The following is a 19,501-nucleotide window of genomic DNA, read 5'->3' as shown; positions in this document are numbered from 1 at the left end:
ATACTGTATTACAAGGTCTGTATTATCACCTGCCAAAATATACTTTATTCTCTTGAACTATAGATTACTGAATTTTGAGGGAAGGAGAACTCTCAGATACTACAATCCATTTCTTAATTTTCTGTGACACATGAAGATTAAGTGATTTGCCCATAATTACAGTGCTACTTAGGGGCAGATACATGACTTCACATTTTAAATATTGTATGTTTAATAAATAGCAACTTTATTTAGAGACTATTAGGGATGAAGTCATCTTTAGAAATCATCTAGTCTTGTGCTTTCTTTAAAAGATTAAAAAAGGGTGGCAGAGTCAAGATGGCTGAGTAGAATCAGGACCTCTGCTGGGCTCTGGCTTCCACCTTCCCCGATCCATGTAAAAGGGGACTCTAAGCAAACTTTGGAGCTCTAGAACCCACAAAATGACACAGAGAAGCTAACCTCCCGCTGAGGACAGCCCGGCAGGCCACAGGAATCGGCCAGCACAGTGCTCTGGGAGCCAAGCCCATCCCCACACCAAGGCTTTAGCCACAGGGTGGGCCTGACCAGCCGCTGGCCTGAGGGACTCCAGATCAGCAGCAGCTGTGGCTGTTTCCAGATTTATCAACACATAGATGCGAAGGACAAAGTGAGAGGTCAGTGCAGTCTGGACTTTGGGACCCAGTAAATGGGAGTGTGTGGCTTTTGCCCCCAGGGCAAGAAGCTGCTGAGATGCCTGCACAGCCAGCGCCAAGTGACAGCTTTAGTTCCTGGCCTGCAGAGTGTAGGGGGACCAAGCAACCAGTCTGAGGGGTAATCGCTCTTGCTTTAACCTGCTTGGATCAGGATTGCAGTCTAGGGTGGAGGTCCTGGGGCGTGTCCAGCTTGCCAGAGCGTGTGGAGACCTCAGAGAGGGCACATATCTAATACCTCCGGCAGCTGAGAAAAACCCAGCTATTGGGATGAAAGCTCCCCTGTCTGGTGGCAGAGTCCTATTGTGGCAAAAAGCCCAGGGGTCAAGTGACTGAGGGGCGACATGACCAGGCAAAGGAAACAAAGCAGACAGAAGATTCCAACATTACACTCCTACTTTGGGGACAAAAAGGAGCAAAGCATGGAACAGGAGGAAGACAGTGAAGTCAGAACTCCTGCACCTAAAGCTTCAAAGGAAAATACAAGCTGGTTACAGGCCATAGAGGACCTTAAGAAGCAGATAAGAGAAGTGGAGGAAAAATTGGGAAGAGAAATGAGAAAGACGCAAGAAAATTACGAAATGAGAGTCAACAACCCGACTGAGGAAAATTACACCTTAAAAAATAGACTAACTCAAATGGCAAAAGAGGCTCAAACAGGCAATGAGGAGAAGAATGCCTTAAAAAGCCAAATTTGCCAGATGGAAAAAGAATCACAAAAGCTCAATGAGGAGAATCATTGCTTCAGAATTAGATTGGAGCAAATGGAAGCTAATGACTTTATGAGAAATCAAGATGCTGTTAAACATATCCAAACAAATGAAAGAATAGAAGGTAATGTGAAATATCTTATGGGAAAAACCACTGACCTGGAAAATAGATCCAGGAGAGATATAATTTAAAAATTTTTGGAGTACCTGGAAGCCAAGATCAAAGTAAGAACCTAGAAATCATCCTCCAGGAAGTTCTCAAAGAAAACTGCCCTGATGTTTTAGAACCAGACGGCAAAATCGAGGTTGAAAGAATCCACCGATCACCTCCTGAAAAAGATCCCAAAAAGAAAACTCCTAGGAATATTATAGCCAGGTTCCGGAATTCCCAGATTAACGAGAGAGTATTACAAGCAGCCAGGAAGAAACAATTTGAATATTGTGGAAACACAATCAGGATAACCCCGGATCGCTTGGAATATGATATTCCGGAGGTCAAAGGAGCTGGGATTAAATCCAGGAGTCACCTACCCAGCAAAACTGAGTATCATTTTTCAGGGGAAAATATGGTTATTCAGTGGAATAGAGGACTTTCAAGCATTCTTGCTGAAAACACCAGAGTTGAATAGAAAATTTGACATTCGGATGCAAGAAGCAAGAGAAGCATGAGAAGGTAAACAGGGAAAAGAAATCATTAGAAACTTATCAAAGTTGAACTATTAACATTCCTACATGGAAAAACAATAATTGTAACTGATGAAACTTTTCTCAGTAGTTGAAGAGAATAGAAATATATCTATATATGAGGGTATATGGGCATATGAATACATATGTGACTGTGTGTATATATGTTTGCAGGTATACATAGATAGAGGGCACAGGACCAATTTAATAGGAAGGGATGATACTTAAAAGGTGAAATTAAGAGGTGAGAGAGGAGTATAATGAGAGGAAATGGGGAGAGACAGATTGGGGTAAACTATCTCATACAGAAGAGGCAAGGGAAAATGGCTACAATGGAGGGGAAGAATAGGAAAGCAAAAGGGAATGGGTCAACCTTATTCCCATTGAATTTTGCTTGAAGAGGGAATGAAATACACACTAAATAGGGTATCTCACCCTCCAAGAGAGTAGAGGGGGAAGGGGATGAGAGGGGGGATGATGGAAGGGAGGGCAGGCTTGAGGGGAAGGAAGTTGGGAGCAACCACTTTTGAAAAGGGATGGGATCAAAATAGAGACTAGAACAAGTGGGAGGTGGGATAGGAGGGAGGGAAATATAGTCAGTCTTTTACAATATATCTACTATGTTATTGTTTTGCATTTAGCTACACATGTACAACCTATACTGAACTGCTTATCTTCCCACTAAGGGTGGGAGACAAGGGAGGAAGGGAATAAATCTGGAATTCAAAGTTTTAAAATCCAATACTCATATTATTAATACTATTTTACATGTAATTGGGAAATAAGATATACAGGCATTGGGGCATAGAGATCCACTGGAAAAGTCAAAAGGGGTATGGGAGAAGATATTGGAGAGAGCAAATTGGAGGAGGGGATATCCTGTGGGACTGCTATTTTGGGGTGGTGGGTAGGGGAAAACCAGGGAGAAAATTTGTAACTTAAAATCTGGCGGAAATGAATGAGGTAAATCAGAAGTTAATAAAGCGTTTGAAAAAAGAAAAGATTAAAAAAAACACTGAGGTCTTGGAGATAAAATGATTTGCCCATGATTAAATAGTAAATTAGTGGCAGATGTAGGTTTAGATCTCAGATTACCAATTTCCAGTACTGTCTCTAATTTAAAAGCTGTGGCAAATTATTCTAGCACAGTATACAACTGAATATAAATCGTGTTTTATTTTAAATTTTTTACTATACAGTTTTCCTGTTTTTCCTTTCCCTTTTTCAATCTCTCTTTCCCTTGACACCCCAGTGGAGGTCTTTTAGGATTTTGTGGAGCTGTTTATTTCTTTCTTTTTTTTTCTCAAGGTAAATGTTAGTTTTCTCTAAGTGGGGTTACTGTCTGGAGTACAGGACTAAATGTCAATTTTAGCTAAGCCTCTCTGAATGCTGCATCATTTGTCATCCAGAAAATCTAACCTTTGTTTTGTCTATTTTCTTAACTAATAAAAGCACCAATATGTGTTTTGCAGGTATATTCTATGATTTATGATCAAGTGTCTAGATTTAGGAGTGCTGAATAGACTTTCTCCTTAAACTCTTCAAACTCATTCTACTTATCGATAGTAAAATTCCTTTCAGAAGTAGCATTCCATAGTTTGAGAACTTGAACTTCAAATAACACTTTGAAACAGAATATGGTAGTTTAAATTCACAAGAAATTGGATATGAGAAATTTTTTTAGGAGTAAGTTTTGATATGGAGAGAGAGAGAGAAAGAGAGAGAGAGAGAGAGAGAGAGAGAGAGAGAGAGAGAGAGAGAGAAGAGAATAAAGAAAGACAGGATGGAGGAAACACTGGTATAGTACAGAGAATCATTTGATATTTATTTGCTAGAATTTGCCAGAAATCTATTTTCCTGCTCCTGTTTTATTTACTTCTTAATGTCTTCTTTTCCATTCTTATGCATTCTCTGTTTTCTCTATACCCCCTAAAGTAATCTGTCCCTTTTTACCCTTCTTGCTCCTCTGCCTATCTTCCTTTGTTCTTTTCTGCATCTTTATTTCTATTCCATTTACTCAAGCAAGCCACAGTACTGTATTAGAGCACATTTTGTGTTTATGTTCAGTTTGTCACATCTCTTACCAAAAAAGCGCAGATTAAATTAATTTGCTTTCCATTTGTAGTCATTGAGTAATTTTTTTTTATACTTCCAGTCATAGCAAAAAAGTTTCTCATTCTTTCTTTACCAGAGTTATGATTTAGTAACCAAACTTCTCTCTTGCAAGATCTGCACTTTCTAATGTTGGAACATGCTACTTACTATGTTGGAAGTACTAAAGTATTAAAATGGATGTGATACAGAATTCTAATTGTCTTGATCCTTTATGCATCCTGATTCTGTCCTCTTTTGTATCAGCTGTCCTTTCTGACTTAATATCAGTCTTAAATTTTATAAGAATATAAACCTCTATTCAGGCCTTGTAGCACTTTATTACAACTTAATTTTACATGTTTTTTCTTATACAGATTACATGATGTTTTTTGAAATTAAGTACCTTTTCATTGAATGTCAGTCAGAAATTAGCAGAAGCATCCTCTACAATAATCTTTAAGCTGTATGACTCTTCCATTTTTTATCTGAAGCATGGAGAGCTTTCCATTCAATCTGAAAGCATACAGAAACAGTTGGAAAATTCATGGATTGTGTAGTCTCCAAAAAATTACTGAAAGTTTCTTGTTTCAAAATGGTATTTTTTTTCCTCTACATTGATTAAAACAGACAAAGCCTCACCTAAAAGTTTTGTATATACTCTATCAAATTGATTTTATATTTTTCTGTAAATTTCTGATTTATTCCAACACAAGAATTCATAAGTGGGATTCAGTGAACTTTTTGACTTTTGTTAACTGTCTTTCGATATAATTGATTTTCGGGTAATATGGATTTTATGCAGTTAAATATATTATTATTCCAAAAATAATACTGATTATAATTCTAAGAATAAGTTCAAGGATCCATAAGCCCTACCAGACCCCAGACAGGTGTGTCAAAGAACCTATCAGAGAGGTCTCTCTTCTTTTTTTTTTTTTTTTTGCTTTTTAGAGGGGGAAAGGCAGGGCAGTTGGGGTTAAGTGACTTGCCCAAGGTCACATGACTAATAAATGTTAGTGTCTGAACTCGGGTCCTCCTGGCCACCCCTAAAATGAAATGATTCCAACTTTTTCTTCTTTTTAAAATTTTTTGGGGGAGGGTTTGGAGGGGGAAGGCAGGGCAGTTAGGGTTAATTGACTTGCCCAAGGTCACACAGCTAGTAAGTGTTAAGTGTCTGAGGCTGGTTTTGAACTGGAGTCCTTCTGACTCCAGGGCCAGTATTCTATTCACTGAACCACTTAGCTGCCCCAAGAAAGGTCTCTTGATATACAAAAGGTTACAAATCCCTCTTCTAGCAATAGAGAATATGAATCATGATTAGCTATTTGCTAAAGAATGATTTTTTTTGCTGTTTAAAATCAGTATAATAGGTATTCCTTAGCAATAGTAAATAATTTTTTATTCTTTTGATGTTAGGTTATTGCCTTTGATACAAACTAGACCATTGTTACATGTAATAATTTGGCTAATAATTTTAATTTGGTTCAAAATTGCTGTGTTTTTTTTTGCAATAGATTGTAGATAATTGACAAAGATAGGATTATACCTGTATTAAACATAGCATATTCAATTATTTAAAATAAATGTTTTAGACTATTGTATTATTTCCTGTAGATTATTTTATGTTTTCTTTTTCATATATTGCTCCTTCCAAATAATTTAATTAAAGTTTCTGTTGTAGCTGATATCTTTAAGGATAGAGAGTTATCCATACAATCCTTTTCGAATGAATAGTGTCAACCTTTTAAAGCCACAGAGGGGAGTTATAGTTCCCAATCTGTAAGGTGTTAGACATCGAGTTATAAATGGTTTCAGTTTTTATAGTCCTTTCAGTTTCTTGAAATTTCAAGTAAACTTTAGACATTTTGACACTCTTTCTATAACTTATAAGTCCTTTCAAGGTAATGTGGGGTGTTGACCTCCCAAAACCAAATTGTCAGGGAACTGGTGGCCTGCTGATGTAATCTCACTGAAGACACTGCTATCAATTTTGTCTTTGTTGCTCTTTTCAACTGACAACCAACATGAGATTACCTTGGAGAAATTTTCAGTGTGTATCTTATTAGAGTGCACGGAGAACTCTGAATTATGAATATTTCAGTTATGACTCTTTAAGTCTTGAGGGAGATATACTTACATATACATACATAAATGTATATATGTATGTACATGTAAGTATGTATGTACATAAACACATGTGCATACATACACACATATGACTTGAGGCAGCTAAGTGGTAGAGTGCATAGAGTACTGGGCCTAGAGTCAGTTAGACTCATCTGGACATGTCTCATCTCAGAACAGGGTCATTTTCATTGGTATATAATGTAGACTCTCTAGTCAGAAAGAGGAAATAGATAAGGGTTTGAGAATAGATCACAAACCTGCTAGTGAAGTTTGACCTAGTATTAATGGCAGACTTCAGGTATCCAGGTGCCTTTTAAAATTCACTTTTCTGGAAGCAACTAATAATAACTTCTTTACTTGTCCTAGAGATAATTTAGTTCATCTAAAGGTAAAGGGACCAAGAAAGGAGTCTGGGTCTGATTCTTAATTAAAAGAGAGGGACTGTTTGCTGGCTTGGAAATGATGAGAATCCTGAGGAGAATTGATCACTCCATCCTGGAGTTTGTAATAGAAGAGAAAAAAATCTGGGCATATTCTGAAATCTACTCTAGATTAAAAAAAAAAAAACAGATTTCAGAGAGTACACAGGAAAAGATAGGATTCCATGGAATGTAGGGAGGGATGAGAAGTACTCAAGAAGGAAATTTTAAGGAAAAAAATGAAAATAGTTTTAATGAGGCTGAACAACAGGATTTGCCTAAAGATACATAGAGAATTCATCAACTAACTCATATTTTTAAAAAAAGAAATGTACAGAAAAATGGAAGCAAGTCCTGCTAACAGAAAATTGATATAAATGTAGCGTGTTCCTTTAAAAACAGTTTCAACAGTACTAAAGCTCAGAATGGGCTAGGATTGGCAAGGGAGGCTAAGGACAACAAAAAGTTTCCCTATCCCCCCTTTGCCTATGTTAGGAGAAAAAGCAGAATCAAAGAAAGAATAAGACAAACATAACTGACCACAGAGAAGGGAGAACTACTCAATTAATATTTGGGGGTTTTTCTCTGCAAAGGAAGAAGATATATCTGCTGAAAATGACAAAACAAAAATGATATTCCAGATAAGTACAGAGATGGTAAGAGAGTGTCATGCGGCCCGTGTGGAACTAACCGCATTCACCTGTGAGTCTTAAAAGAAGCGGCAGGTGTGATTGCTGAGCAGCTGTCGGTGGCATAGTAAGGGTGTGCCCATGTGCGTGTGTCTACGTGCACGTGTTTTATCAATGATAGTTGAAAAAAAAGTGACTAGACTCCAGGACAAACATGGTTTTGTTACTTAAAATAGGACAGCGGAAAAAAAAGTCTGTGAATTATAGGCCTTTGAGTTTGACTTCCATTTCTGAGAAAATTCTAGAATTGATTTATTAAAGAAATGATTTGAAGACTTTTTTTTTTGGAGGGCAGTTGGGGTTAAGTGACTTGCCCAAGGTCACGTGGCTAGTAAGTGTTAAGTGTCTGAGGCCGGATTTGAACTCAGGTCCTCCTGACTCCAGGGCCGGTGCTCTATTCACTGCTCCACCTAGCCACCCCAGAAAACTTCTTGAAAGGGAAATGGTAATTAGAAAGAGCCAACAAGGATCCATCAAGAATAGATTGTGACAGACTTACCTTTCTCAGGATTACTAAATAGTAGATGAGGAGATTTCTTGGAATGTAGATTTTAGGAAAACTTTTGATAAAATATTGCAGTATTTTTATGGAAAAGATGGAAGCATATGGAATTAGACAGAAATAGATTCCGATGTGTTTAGAACTCATGTCTTCCTGCCTCCAGGCCTGGTGCTCTATCCATTGTACCACCTAGCAGTAGTACTGTTTTCAGTTTTGAGCATATATGGTTCCCAAATAGTGATTTTTTTTTTTACAGTGACAGTTACGATATTTATTAGTGTTTACAACAAACAAACTACAGCCACTATCTTCAAAATTAAATTTTAATTCCAACAAGGATGCATTTTTCAAAAGGGCCATACCTGGCTAGAAATTCTATGCAAATGAACAGATTCTACCTTGACAAAACAGAAAACAAGAAAAGATTATATAATACAGAATAGACATTCAGTTGGTTCAATCAAGATAAGGTATCCCTTGAACAAAAACTTTATTTTCAATATTATGAGTGTTTCACTCAGTCCAGTAGATGCCAGAAACTGTATTAATGTTTGGTGGTAGTGTGTGGCTCTTTTGATTGTTCCAGAAAGGATGCCTGATATCACCTTCTTTGTGTGAGGCTATTGCCGGCTCTTCAATGTTTCTACTAACCTATAAGAAGAGAATACATTTTAGTGGAATAAACTTCAAATGTGTGTTCACCAGACTTGGAGAGCACAGATCTTTGCAATCTAGTATTCTATTAGTGTACATTTGAAATCCCTCAGCACATTCAATAGAACCCTGGTCACAGCATTTGGGGAATGCAAAAGCCAGTATCCTTGCCTGTAAAACGAAAAGGGGTGGCTTGGCTCCCCCTTCCCAGTTGCAAAATCCCACAATCTTGCATTACTAGTCAGGAAGTCTTGGAGGTTAAATTAGGGGTTCAATCTCTGTGGGCCAATTAGTGTAGAATTCCTCTGTGAGGGAAGGCCACATTTCTTAGGATGCAAACTTCCAATCAGAGGCGACCAGGCCAGAAAGAAGGAGCACATCACTAGTGCCATCATCACAACAGTAAAACTTGTGCAAGCAAAGTGATACTTGCCATTCCATTGCCTCATCAAGGCCAGTGCCTTTAGTTGCAGATGTCTTGAAAATCTGCCATTTTCAGTCTTTCAAGGCAGGAAGCCCGAGTAAATTTGCCATCTCTGTAGGGGTCATGGCCTGTTCCATGTCCTGTTTGTTTGCAAACACCACTAAAATCGCTTTCCTTAGCTCTTCTTCCTCCAACATGGCAACTAACTCTGACTTGGAAGCTCCAATGCGGTCTCGATCACAGCTGTCTACGACATAAGTGACTGCATCTGTGTTTGAATAATAACATCGTCAGTATGGCCTGATACTTGTCTGTCCTCCTAAATCCCAGACTTGAAATTTAAGGTTTTTGTATGTTACCGTCTCAACATTGAAACCAATGGTGGGAATAGTAGTAACAAATACTCCAACTTGTAATCTGTACAAAATCGTTGTTTTTCCAGCTCCATCTAATCCCAAAATTAACATTCTCATCTCCCGAGTTCCAAACAGACTGGAAAAAATAGTTGAGAAAAAGCCACCCATGGTTGCGCCGGCTCCCCGCTGCTTGGTGCGCGGCCCCCGAGTCCTACAACGTCTTCTTGGTCCTTAGCACTGCCGCGGCCGATCGGCCTCCTCGGGCTCCCCGGCCCCAGTAGAGCGGCCTTTGCAGCAGCGACTTCCATGTCAGACTCCTGGCAGAAGCAGGGGTGGGGAGAAAGGCCAAATAGTGATAAGTTGAAAAGTGTCTAGAAGATGGCAGCATGAGTGGCAAGAGGGACTTGAGTCCATATTGTATGAAGAGATTTTTTGAAATGATTAGGCATGTTTCACCTGGAGAAGAGAAGACGCAAGGGGACATGATGCCTCACTTGAAGTATTTGAAGTGCTCGCATGTGGAAGTGGGATTAGATTTTTCCTCTGTGGTTTCAGAGGAAAGAGTAATGTTGCCAAAAGGTCACTTTAGATGTGTTCTCAAGAAAAACGTCATCATGATTCCAGCTGTCCAAAAATAGAACTGACTGCCTTGAGAAATAGTAAGTCCCTCCTTCACCTCACATACACACATATACACTCTTAAAGCTAAAATATCACTTGTTGGGTAGGTTTAGTGGAGATTCTTTTCATGAATAAATTGGTCTAGATTTCCTCTGAGACCCCTACCAATTCTCACTTGTTCAGCTCAGCATTAATTTTCTTATATAAAGTTGGTTTGACTCCCATTAACTTCAACCTGTTGATACTAGTCTTTTCTCTATAGCCTGATCTTTCTTTTATATGATAGCCTGTGAGATATTAGAGAATAATTTGAAAGGTGTTCAAAAAGAATTCAAAATTTGAGAGGGATTTCATAATTTAGAGGTGTTCAAAAATAGGATGGACTATATCAGGAAGGAATATTTTGAGAATCGGCTTTTTAGTGAGAGTTGAAGATTTGAAAAGGGAAGGGAAGAATGTTTAGTGAGACAAAGCAAGGACTGTGATCAGCAAGACTAGAAGGGAAAAATTAACTTTTGTACATAATAGTATGGGGCGAGTTATAGTATGTGATTAGTTGAAAATTGTTCTAATCAACTTAGGTAAGAAGTATGCTTTTGGCTAGGTGATTTATCCTTCTGGGGTCTCAACTTCCTCTGTAAAATGGCATTAATAATTATTCCTGACCTACTAGCCTTGTAGGGATATTGTGGAGACCACATTAAAAAATGCCTGCAAAACACTTTGTAAATCATAAAGGACTGTATGCAAGTGATCACTAATCTTCTACCTTAAAGTCCTCTTCTGAAGTTTCAGAAATGACTGGGTTCTCCAGTACCTTGCTAGAAAAATATAGTAGCCTCCAGCAGGTCTTGGAAAAGGAAAGACCAACACCAAAATATATTGGGGTATATTGGGCCTAGGTAATAGAAGACGGAGAGAAAATTTTGAGAAATGATGGGGAGAGGCATAGTGGGAAAAATAGGGGGCTTCATTTTCCTCTTACACTCTTTTCATTTCACTCTTCTCTCACTCTTGCTTCTAAACTCGCTGAAGTCTGGGAAGTGGCCTTAGATCATGGGTGAAAGATGAAATGCCTAAGGTAACAAGGTTCAAGCTTCTGAGCATATTGATTTATTAACCAGTGCATGCCAGTTGCCTAAAAAATTGAGACCAACCCCCTCAGCTTTGGCAGTGGACTCTGAATACAGAGGGAAACATATGTTTATGCATTAAAAATAATCAAATGAGAATAAATAATTAAAAGAAAATGATTAATAGACTTTAAAATTAGGTAGTTTGACTTTTTGACTTCTAATTGGAGGAAAGATTAGAGACTTTCCAAGTTAGGAGTAGAGTGAATTAGGTGTCATTCTCTGAAATCAAAAGAAGGTGTCCCACTGCCCAAGTGTCTGTATTCAATCAAAAGAACATGGAAACAACAACTTATTAACCATTACAGGGTCTGTTTTCAGATAAGACATATGGGTTTCTTGAGATGGATAATTGTGAGAAAACTCCTTGCATCAGTCTTCGAATTTGACTATGTCTCTGGTCAACATAACCCAAGTCCTTAGGGATCTCTAAGCAGCAGGTAGAAGTGGCCCAGCTTCCCAGCCACAGAGGCTAGGTTCAAACAATACAATAAAATTTTCTCACAACTCCCACAACTGAATAAAGTTTTCTCACAAGACAGAAATTGGACTTGACCCATAATTGAATGGAAAGGAAACTGAGCTAGCTTCAGAACTGCATCAAAAGATGAACTCTCTAGTTCATTTAGTTCCCACTACCACTTGATGTTTTGTTTCCCTCAATTCTCATGCAGTTGGAAATGCTATCCAAAGTAATTAGTGATTTGCTGATTGCTAAATTTAATGGCTTTTCCCCAGTCTGAAGTCTTTTTGACCTCTGCAGATACAGTGGTTCCCCTCGTCATACTATTGATCACTCATTTTTCCTGTATGCACTTTCCTCTCTAGATTTCTCTGACACTGCTCTCTCCTGCTTCTCCTATCTCTTCAACTGTTATTACTCAGTCTTTGTGAGAACTTCATTCAAGTCACACTCCTTAAGTGTCATTGTCCCCAAGTCTCTTCTTTACCTTCTATCATATCTGCCTTGGTAAACTTTCAGTTCTCACAGACTTTATTTGCCACCTCTACACAGATGATTCCTAGATCTATGTATATAACCTTAATCTCTTTCCCAGGCTTGATTTTCTCACTTCCAATTGCCTTTTGGACTTCTTAAATTGGATCCTGGAAGTATCTCAGATTCACCATATCTAAAATAACTCTTTTGCTTTCCTCCTAAACCTTCACAACTTCCTCACTTTTCTATTATTGTCAAGGCCACCACTATTCTTTAGGTCACCCAGGCATACAGTTTTGTGGTCTTTCCCAGTAACCCCACATGCAGTTTGTCATCAAATTTTCTTTACTATATGCATGACATATCTGGTATTCAACTCACACCTGCTGCCCTGGTTCAGGCCTTCATCACTTCTCTCCTAGACTATTGCAGTAGCCTTTTAACAATCTCCCTTCCTCAAGGTTCTCTCACTCAGTTTCGTTTTTCACTAAACTACCAAAATTATTTTCCTTACATGCAGTTTGACCATGTCACCTTCCTTCCTATTAGTCCCTACTGGCTCCCTTCTACCTCCAAGATCAGTATATTCAAAACAAAATAGAAATCCTATCTAAATCCTTTCACAACCCAACCCCTTTGTAATTTTCCAGTCTTCTTATACTTTACTCCCCTCCATGGGCCCTGCAATCTAGTGACACTGTTTTCCTGGCTGTTCCTCATATAGGACACTGTAGTCTTCTGACTCCATACATTTGTACTGGCTGTTCTAGTCTCAGATCAAATCCCACCTTCTTTTGGGGTTCTTTCCAGTTTGTCTGGCTGCTAGGGCTTACTCTATTAGAATTTCTTCCATTTACAATGTATTCAATTTATGTGTACATAATTAATTTACATGTCATCTCTCCATCTGAAATCAGCTCCTTTAGTTTAGGAACAGTGATTTGTCTTTCTTTGTGTCCCCAGCATAGTTCTTGGCACATAGTAATAAATGCTTGTTGACTGTTAACTTGGAAAATTAATAAGTAAATATTTTGTTTATAGAATTATAGTTCATAAAAATAGAGGGAGCATAAACAAGGTATCCAACATTCAGCATTTATTAAGTTATATAGAAGTTCCTATTCTCCTATAGATATCTTGGAGAATTGGATAAAAAGCCATGTTTCTGAATCAAGATGGTTCTGCTTTCAAGTCCTGCCTCTCATAAACCCATACACACACTTATTCTCTCTCTCCCCCTTGGTCCCCTCTCTCTCCCTGTCTCTCCATCTCTTTCTCTCCCCCCCCACCCACAAGTCACTTAACTAGTTGTTCCATGCCCCAGTAAGTTGTAGACTACATAATAGGCTGCATTGTTAGACAGTTTGTTCACTAGGGAGCTGCCTATGTGGATCTAATCACGTCCAGACCCAAAAAACCCACCCCCAAATCTAGAACTGCAGTTCACTGAAGTCCAGAAAAACTTGAGAATTAACTGTATTAGAAAGATGAAACTGGTTGAGTGAAGAGAATGTAATTACAAAGTGCAAAATCTTTTATTTCTCATATAGACTCCTTTATATTTTTTTTCTCACAAAATTCTAAAATATATTATTAGAAGGATGCTTTATGAGTGTTTAGAAAGGAGAGAGTTATCATTAAGAGCTAATTTTTGATCATCAAGAAGAGGTCACATTAGGCTAATTTCATTATTCTTTTTGACAGGGTTGTTAGGCTGGTAGATCAGGGAGCACTATAGTTAAAGCGTGTCAGCAAGGCATTTGACAGAGTTTGTCATGACAGATTTGTGGGCAAGATGGAGAGATAAGGACTGCATAATAATACATTTAAGTGAGTTCACAATGCATTGGATGACTGGCTCTAAAGAATGGTGATTAGTAGATTGATGTCATTTTTGGGGGAGGCTCTTAATGGTGTGCTCCAGGCATTTTGCCCAGGTTTTGTTTTATTCATCATTTTTAAACAATGACTTGGTTGCCAGGCTATCAAATTTGAGTATCACACACAGCTGAAAGTTATAGCCAAGATGTTTGATGTCAAAATTAGGATCCCAAAAGACTTTGAGAGTTTAGCATATGGGCCAAAAAAAAAAGGTTAAATTTAATAGAGATAAACATAAAACCATATATTCAAATTTAAAAATTCAACTGCTTAAGTTTTAGGGGGCAGGAAATGCTAAACAATAGTGTGAAAAAAAACTAGGAGTTGTAGTAGTCTGCAAGTTCATTATGACAAGCATCAAATGGTAAACACAAAAGTTAAATTGTTTTAGACAGCATTAATAAAGGCCTATGCCTTTATGTGCTTCTAGAATGAGAGTTCATAGTAATAGAGTACATACAGTCTGTTGTGGTTAGATCACCTTTGGCACATTTGATTAAGTTCTGGTTCCAAATGAAAACTCACTTGAATGAACTGGGAGGTATTTAGCTTGGAGAAGAGACTACATGAGAGACATGATGACATATTTTATGAATCTAAAACTATGTGGGAAAGGGATGATATTTGGGCATCTAGATCTCAGAAGATAAAACTTAAGAGTAGTAGTGGGATATTGTAGTGTGGGAGATTTTGACTGATTATAAGGAAAAACTTTACATGTATTATCTAAAACAACAGAATCCAATGTTATCCTTTCATTAAAAAACAGTACAAAAGAGTTATATTGCTCAGAGTTTTGAATGAGAAGATTATGGATTCTAGTCCTACCTCTCCCTCCAGTGTCTTTGTTACTCCGTGCAAGTCACTAACCTTTTATTTTCACTTTGTTCTGTAAGATGGGTCGGATCGTCCTTGTCCTCCTACTTGCTGAACTGTTATGAATTTCAGATAAAGTGATTGGTATGCCCTGCTTTCATAAAGCATGTTACACAAATCTAAGGTATTGCTATCAGAGTACTTCTTAACAAAAAGTGTTTATGTCACTGAATTAATTTTTCATCAATAAAAAGAGTATTCTTAGTTTTTTCTTATTTTTTCACATTTGATTTCGTTGTTTTAAAATATTCTGATTTCATTGTTATGAGGTACTTCAAGTGTGGGGGAGCAGTATTAGAAGAGAAGGACTCTTAGTCATACAGCTGGACAACTACTCTCCAACTCTTAAAAAAATTGCTTGGGGCACTGAGAAGTTTAATAACTTGTCCTGGCTCCCACTGTTGGGATGTGTAAGAGGTAGAACTTGAGATCAATTTTTCCTGATTTGGAGATTTAGCTTTTTCTTTGTTATGTCTGTCATATTGGCTTTGTATGTTTGAGAAAAAAGACAGGTATATATAAATTATGATGTTAATGGTGGTACGAGTAGCTGACAATTATATTACTCTCTAAGGTTTGCTAAGTGCCCGTTTTCTTACTTGTGCTATATGAGTTAAATCAGCTTCATTTTGGTTTTAGACAATAAGAAACTCTTATCTACTTTTAAAGGTATGTTATAGTGGAATGTGAAGATCAAGATACTCAACAGAGAGACCCAAAGACACATGAAATGTACCTGAATGTAATGAGAAGATTCAGTCAGGCATTACTGAAGGTAACATTTTTAATAAAGTGAGCCTTTGCTTGAAAATAAGAAAACAAAGAAATGCTTTCCCATGTGCCTTCTCTGATCCCTATTTTTCTAGTTTATACTAAGTTCATTTATAGATGTCTAAGTGTGATCCTCCCAATTCAAAATCTTTTCTTTCAATATTAAGTTCTTCCAGGACTACTTGATTTCCTTTTCTAGTTGACACTGATTCTAAAAATCATGTTGCTGGTCAGCCAGTAGAGGGTGTGAGAGTAATAAGAAAGAATTGCCTTTTTCTGCTTAAATCGATAGCTTCTCTTGAAGATACTCATAAAGTTGTCTAGCACTTCGTAGTTTAAATACATTTTATTTTAATTTTAATCTCAAGATAATTAAAACTGTACATTCCTATTGTGGTATGACACTTGCTTGTGGTAAAGGACCTATAATTGTTAGAATTATAATTGTTAATTCTCCCCTTGAGTGATTGACTTCACACTGCTCTATCTTTGCCCCCTATTTAAATAAAAGTCTCAGCTTCAGTACGTTCTCAGCTATCTTCCACTTCTTACAGTCTTCCTTTTATTGTACAGAATGTACAGGGTGTCTCAGAAATCTTAGACTTAGACTTTTAGAATACCCTCTATAATATTCATCTTTTCTACCATTTCATTAGCTCCTTGAGGGTAGATACTTTTTTTGTCCAAGTATTTGCATTTCCTGGAGTGCAACCAATTCCTTGTACGTAGTAACCACTTAAAACATTTGTTGAATGAATATTAAGTGAATTATGTATTGTTACATGAATGACTACTATAAAAAGTGTCATTTTTGACAAACTAATTTTTATTGAAGAATCAAACAGTTTAAAATTTTAGAAGTGATAATGAGACTTTAACTGGAGCCAGTGTTTCTCATTATCTTTAAATCAAGATAATTAATCTTTTTCAATTCAGCTTTGTCTTGAAGTTTATGACTATTAGAAGAATAAATAAAGATCACCCAAGCATCTAAAGAAACCCTCATTACTATTGTATAGAAAAGTAATTTTCCCTTTCTTTTAATCCCCTGAGGGTGATAAGTCTGTTAGAGTTATGCGTTCTTTGCTGGCTGCACAACAGACATTTGTAGATCGACTAGTTTGTCTAATGAAGGCTGTGCAACGTGAAAGTGGAAATCGTAAGAAAAAGGTAAGCTTTTGTTTAGTTTTCTGCTTCTAATTGAGGACCCGTTGTGGCAAAGAACTAGGTTTTATCTGTTATCAACTTAGGCTTATTTGTATTGTGAAACTAAAATATGATACTTTAGAATGATAAAATTTCAGAACTAGACAAGATCTTAGGATATCCAATGTCAAATGACCTTTTTTTATAGATGAGGAAATTGAGGCTTAGATCAAGTGACTTGCTGGAAGTCACACAAGTTAGTAGCAAAATTGAAACAAAAAACTGAGTCTCTTTACTCATGATCCAGTTTCACTGTCTATCACATTGTTTCTACTCAGGGCATACTTGTCAATGGAAATTTCTTTCTATTTCACCTCTGAAAATTGCATTTTGCAAACATTATTTGACTTTAATTACATACTTATCAATGAGAATTTTTTTCTATTTCAGCTCTGTAAATTACATTTTGCAAACATTATTTGACTTTAATTGCTTAGGAAATTTTTGGTACTGTGTTATTGAGGTACTTTTTCTTAGTTTGATTTATATGTGGTGATATTACTTTTTCTGTGTCTCTTTGAAAGTAATTATTCTCAAGCTTATTCATTATTGTAACTTTCCATGTTACCTAGCAATCAAAAGAAATGAGCATTATTTCTGAGCTCTTGAGCAGTGCTACCAGCTATCATTTATTTAACTTTTTTCATAAATAATATGAGTTTGAAATTCTCCTTATCTAAAAATGAAATTGGGGAGAGGACAGAAGGGATATGAGGGCAAGGAGAAGATGAATAGTAAGGTAACAGGGAGAGATAACTAAGGGGCTAAGGATAAATCAGCTGGTGGCAGTATAATCGCATAGAATGCGCAGAAGCAACATGACAGCATTCTCAGTCCTGTGGCGTTTAAGAGTCTGAGACAAGACTTGAGATGAATTCCAAAAGGAGAGCTTTGGCAAGTTGCCTTCCAGGCCCTTTGAAAAAGAAATTTAATTCTTTAACTTGGGCCTAAGTGTGACCCTGAATATATCTTCAAGTTTAACAAGGTCAACTTCACTTCAGTCTTTCTTACAGAATTTTTTGTTGATATCAAGGAATTTTTCCTTTCTTTTATAACATATTAAGAGATAGTCAGTATCTGGATCTTATAAAACATGTTTCTCAGCAGCTGTGATCCAAGTCTTTGATCTCTTAAAAGACTTAAGCCATGAATGGCTCTGAAGTTAGTCAAACGAGTGTGTGTCCCATATGCCTTCCTTCCTTCCCTCCCTCCCTCTCTTCCTTCCTTCCTTCCTCCTTTCCCTCTATTCACAAAGTGAATCATACCCTTAACCTTTAGGTGCTCTGCCCAAAGAAATATGCATTTTGATCACTGAAATCTCACAAAATATCTTGCACTTTATGTATTGGATTTCTTTTAAGGAAAGTACCTAAATCCCAAATAAATCACTCTGGTTCTCATTGATTGGCCAACAGTAGGTCCCAGCCCAAGCCTCACTTGGTCATTGTTTGGAATAGGATGGTTCAGAGTGAGTGTAAATAGCAGTTGTTTCTGTTTTGGTCAGAAACTCCAGGGATTTTCCCCTTCCACGTTGATTTTTTTGTTTTTTTGACTAGGTAAAAGAGGCCACTTTTTTCCTCATTTCTTTCCTTATTTCTTAGACCTGGAAAAGACCCTAATTTTAAAAGGCCAAGATTTCCACCTGCATTTGGGGCCATCACCAGTTGTCCTGATCTTTTTCTTGGCAATGGACCCAGATGGTTCTGGAGAGTATGAAGCTGGTTACTTTGTACAACTCTGCCTCACTTAAATCCAGCTCACTTAGAAGTCATGACATCACCTTCCTGATGTCATTGGTCATCTGAGAATGAAGAATAGACAACAAATGCCCCATACTCCACGCATATATGCTTAAATACATATTCATTCTATCTCTTTTTTGTTGTTTTGTATATTTTGTTGTTTTTGTATATTGTTGTTCAGTCATTTCAGTCATGTCCAATTCTTTGTTACCCCATTTGTGGTTTTCTTGGTAATGGCAAGTGTTTGCCATTTCCTTCTCTAGCTCATTTTGCAGATGAGGAAACTGAGTCAAACAGTGTTAAGTGACAGCTAGTAAGTGTCTGAGGCCAGAATTGAACTCTGGTCTTCCTGACTTCAGGCCTAAAGCTCTATCCACTATACTACCTACGTGTATTGTTTTTGTATATTTTTACTCAAAATAGAATGCCTCTTGGCTAATAGTGAAGAGGTTATAATACTTCTTTTAATATTTTTACCATTTGTTGTTGAATCTATTTTATTTTGATCTAATTAAACTTTTATTGTTTTGTTCCCCTAGAATGAAAGACTACAGGCATTACTGGGAGATAATGAAAAGATGAATTTGTCAGATGTGGAACTCATCCCATTGCCATTAGAACCACAGGTGAAAATTAAAGGAATAATTCCAGAGACAGCTACACTATTTAAGGTAATGATAGATGCATGGACCTTAATTTGTATCACATGAGATTAATTTGGTTCTCCAAAGTTTTGGAAAAATTACTACATTATAGAGACTACAGTTTAATAATTTAATTATTATTGACAGTTAATAATTAAATTATTAATAATTTAATGATATAATTTAGCAAAGTATAGTTAAAAAAGAAGAGGGGAAACTTTAGTTTTTCATGTACCTTAGTCTTTATATCTCTTTTGTCATATCTGTACATTAATATTTTTGGTATGTGTAATGTCTTTTTATGTCCCTGTTATCTTATTTAAAAATCTTAAATGCGCAGAGTTGATTAATGATCAA

The 19,501-nt window shown here is 37.0% G+C and overlaps 1 protein-coding gene and 1 pseudogene across 4 annotated transcripts in view; one reads left to right on the top strand and one right to left on the bottom strand.

The window, feature by feature from the left end:
- Positions 1–19,501, top strand: part of PIK3C3 (phosphatidylinositol 3-kinase catalytic subunit type 3) — a 188,709-nt gene that overhangs the window by 54,411 nt on the left and 114,797 nt on the right. For 3 of the 4 annotated variants that reach the window (XM_069075552.1, XM_069075528.1, XM_069075543.1), the window contains 3 exons: positions 15,451–15,556; positions 16,606–16,722; positions 19,040–19,171. In XM_069075552.1, coding sequence (XP_068931653.1) covers positions 15,451–15,556; positions 16,606–16,722; positions 19,040–19,171 — 355 coding nt within the window. The remainder of the gene's footprint in view (positions 1–15,450; positions 15,557–16,605; positions 16,723–19,039; positions 19,172–19,501) is intronic. The other variant, XM_069075536.1, reaches the window with a different exon arrangement.
- LOC138151957 (ADP-ribosylation factor-like protein 1) lies at positions 8,138–10,195 on the bottom strand (annotated as a pseudogene).

The sequence above is a fragment of the Petaurus breviceps genome, unplaced genomic scaffold (genome assembly GCF_028583685.1).
Source record: "Petaurus breviceps papuanus isolate PSGF00001 unplaced genomic scaffold, PetGlider_PUasm1.0 151, whole genome shotgun sequence".
Classification (NCBI taxonomy): domain Eukaryota; kingdom Metazoa; phylum Chordata; class Mammalia; order Diprotodontia; family Petauridae; genus Petaurus; species Petaurus breviceps.
Note: the sequence above shows the minus strand (reverse complement) of the source record. Positions and strands in the feature narration are given on the sequence as shown.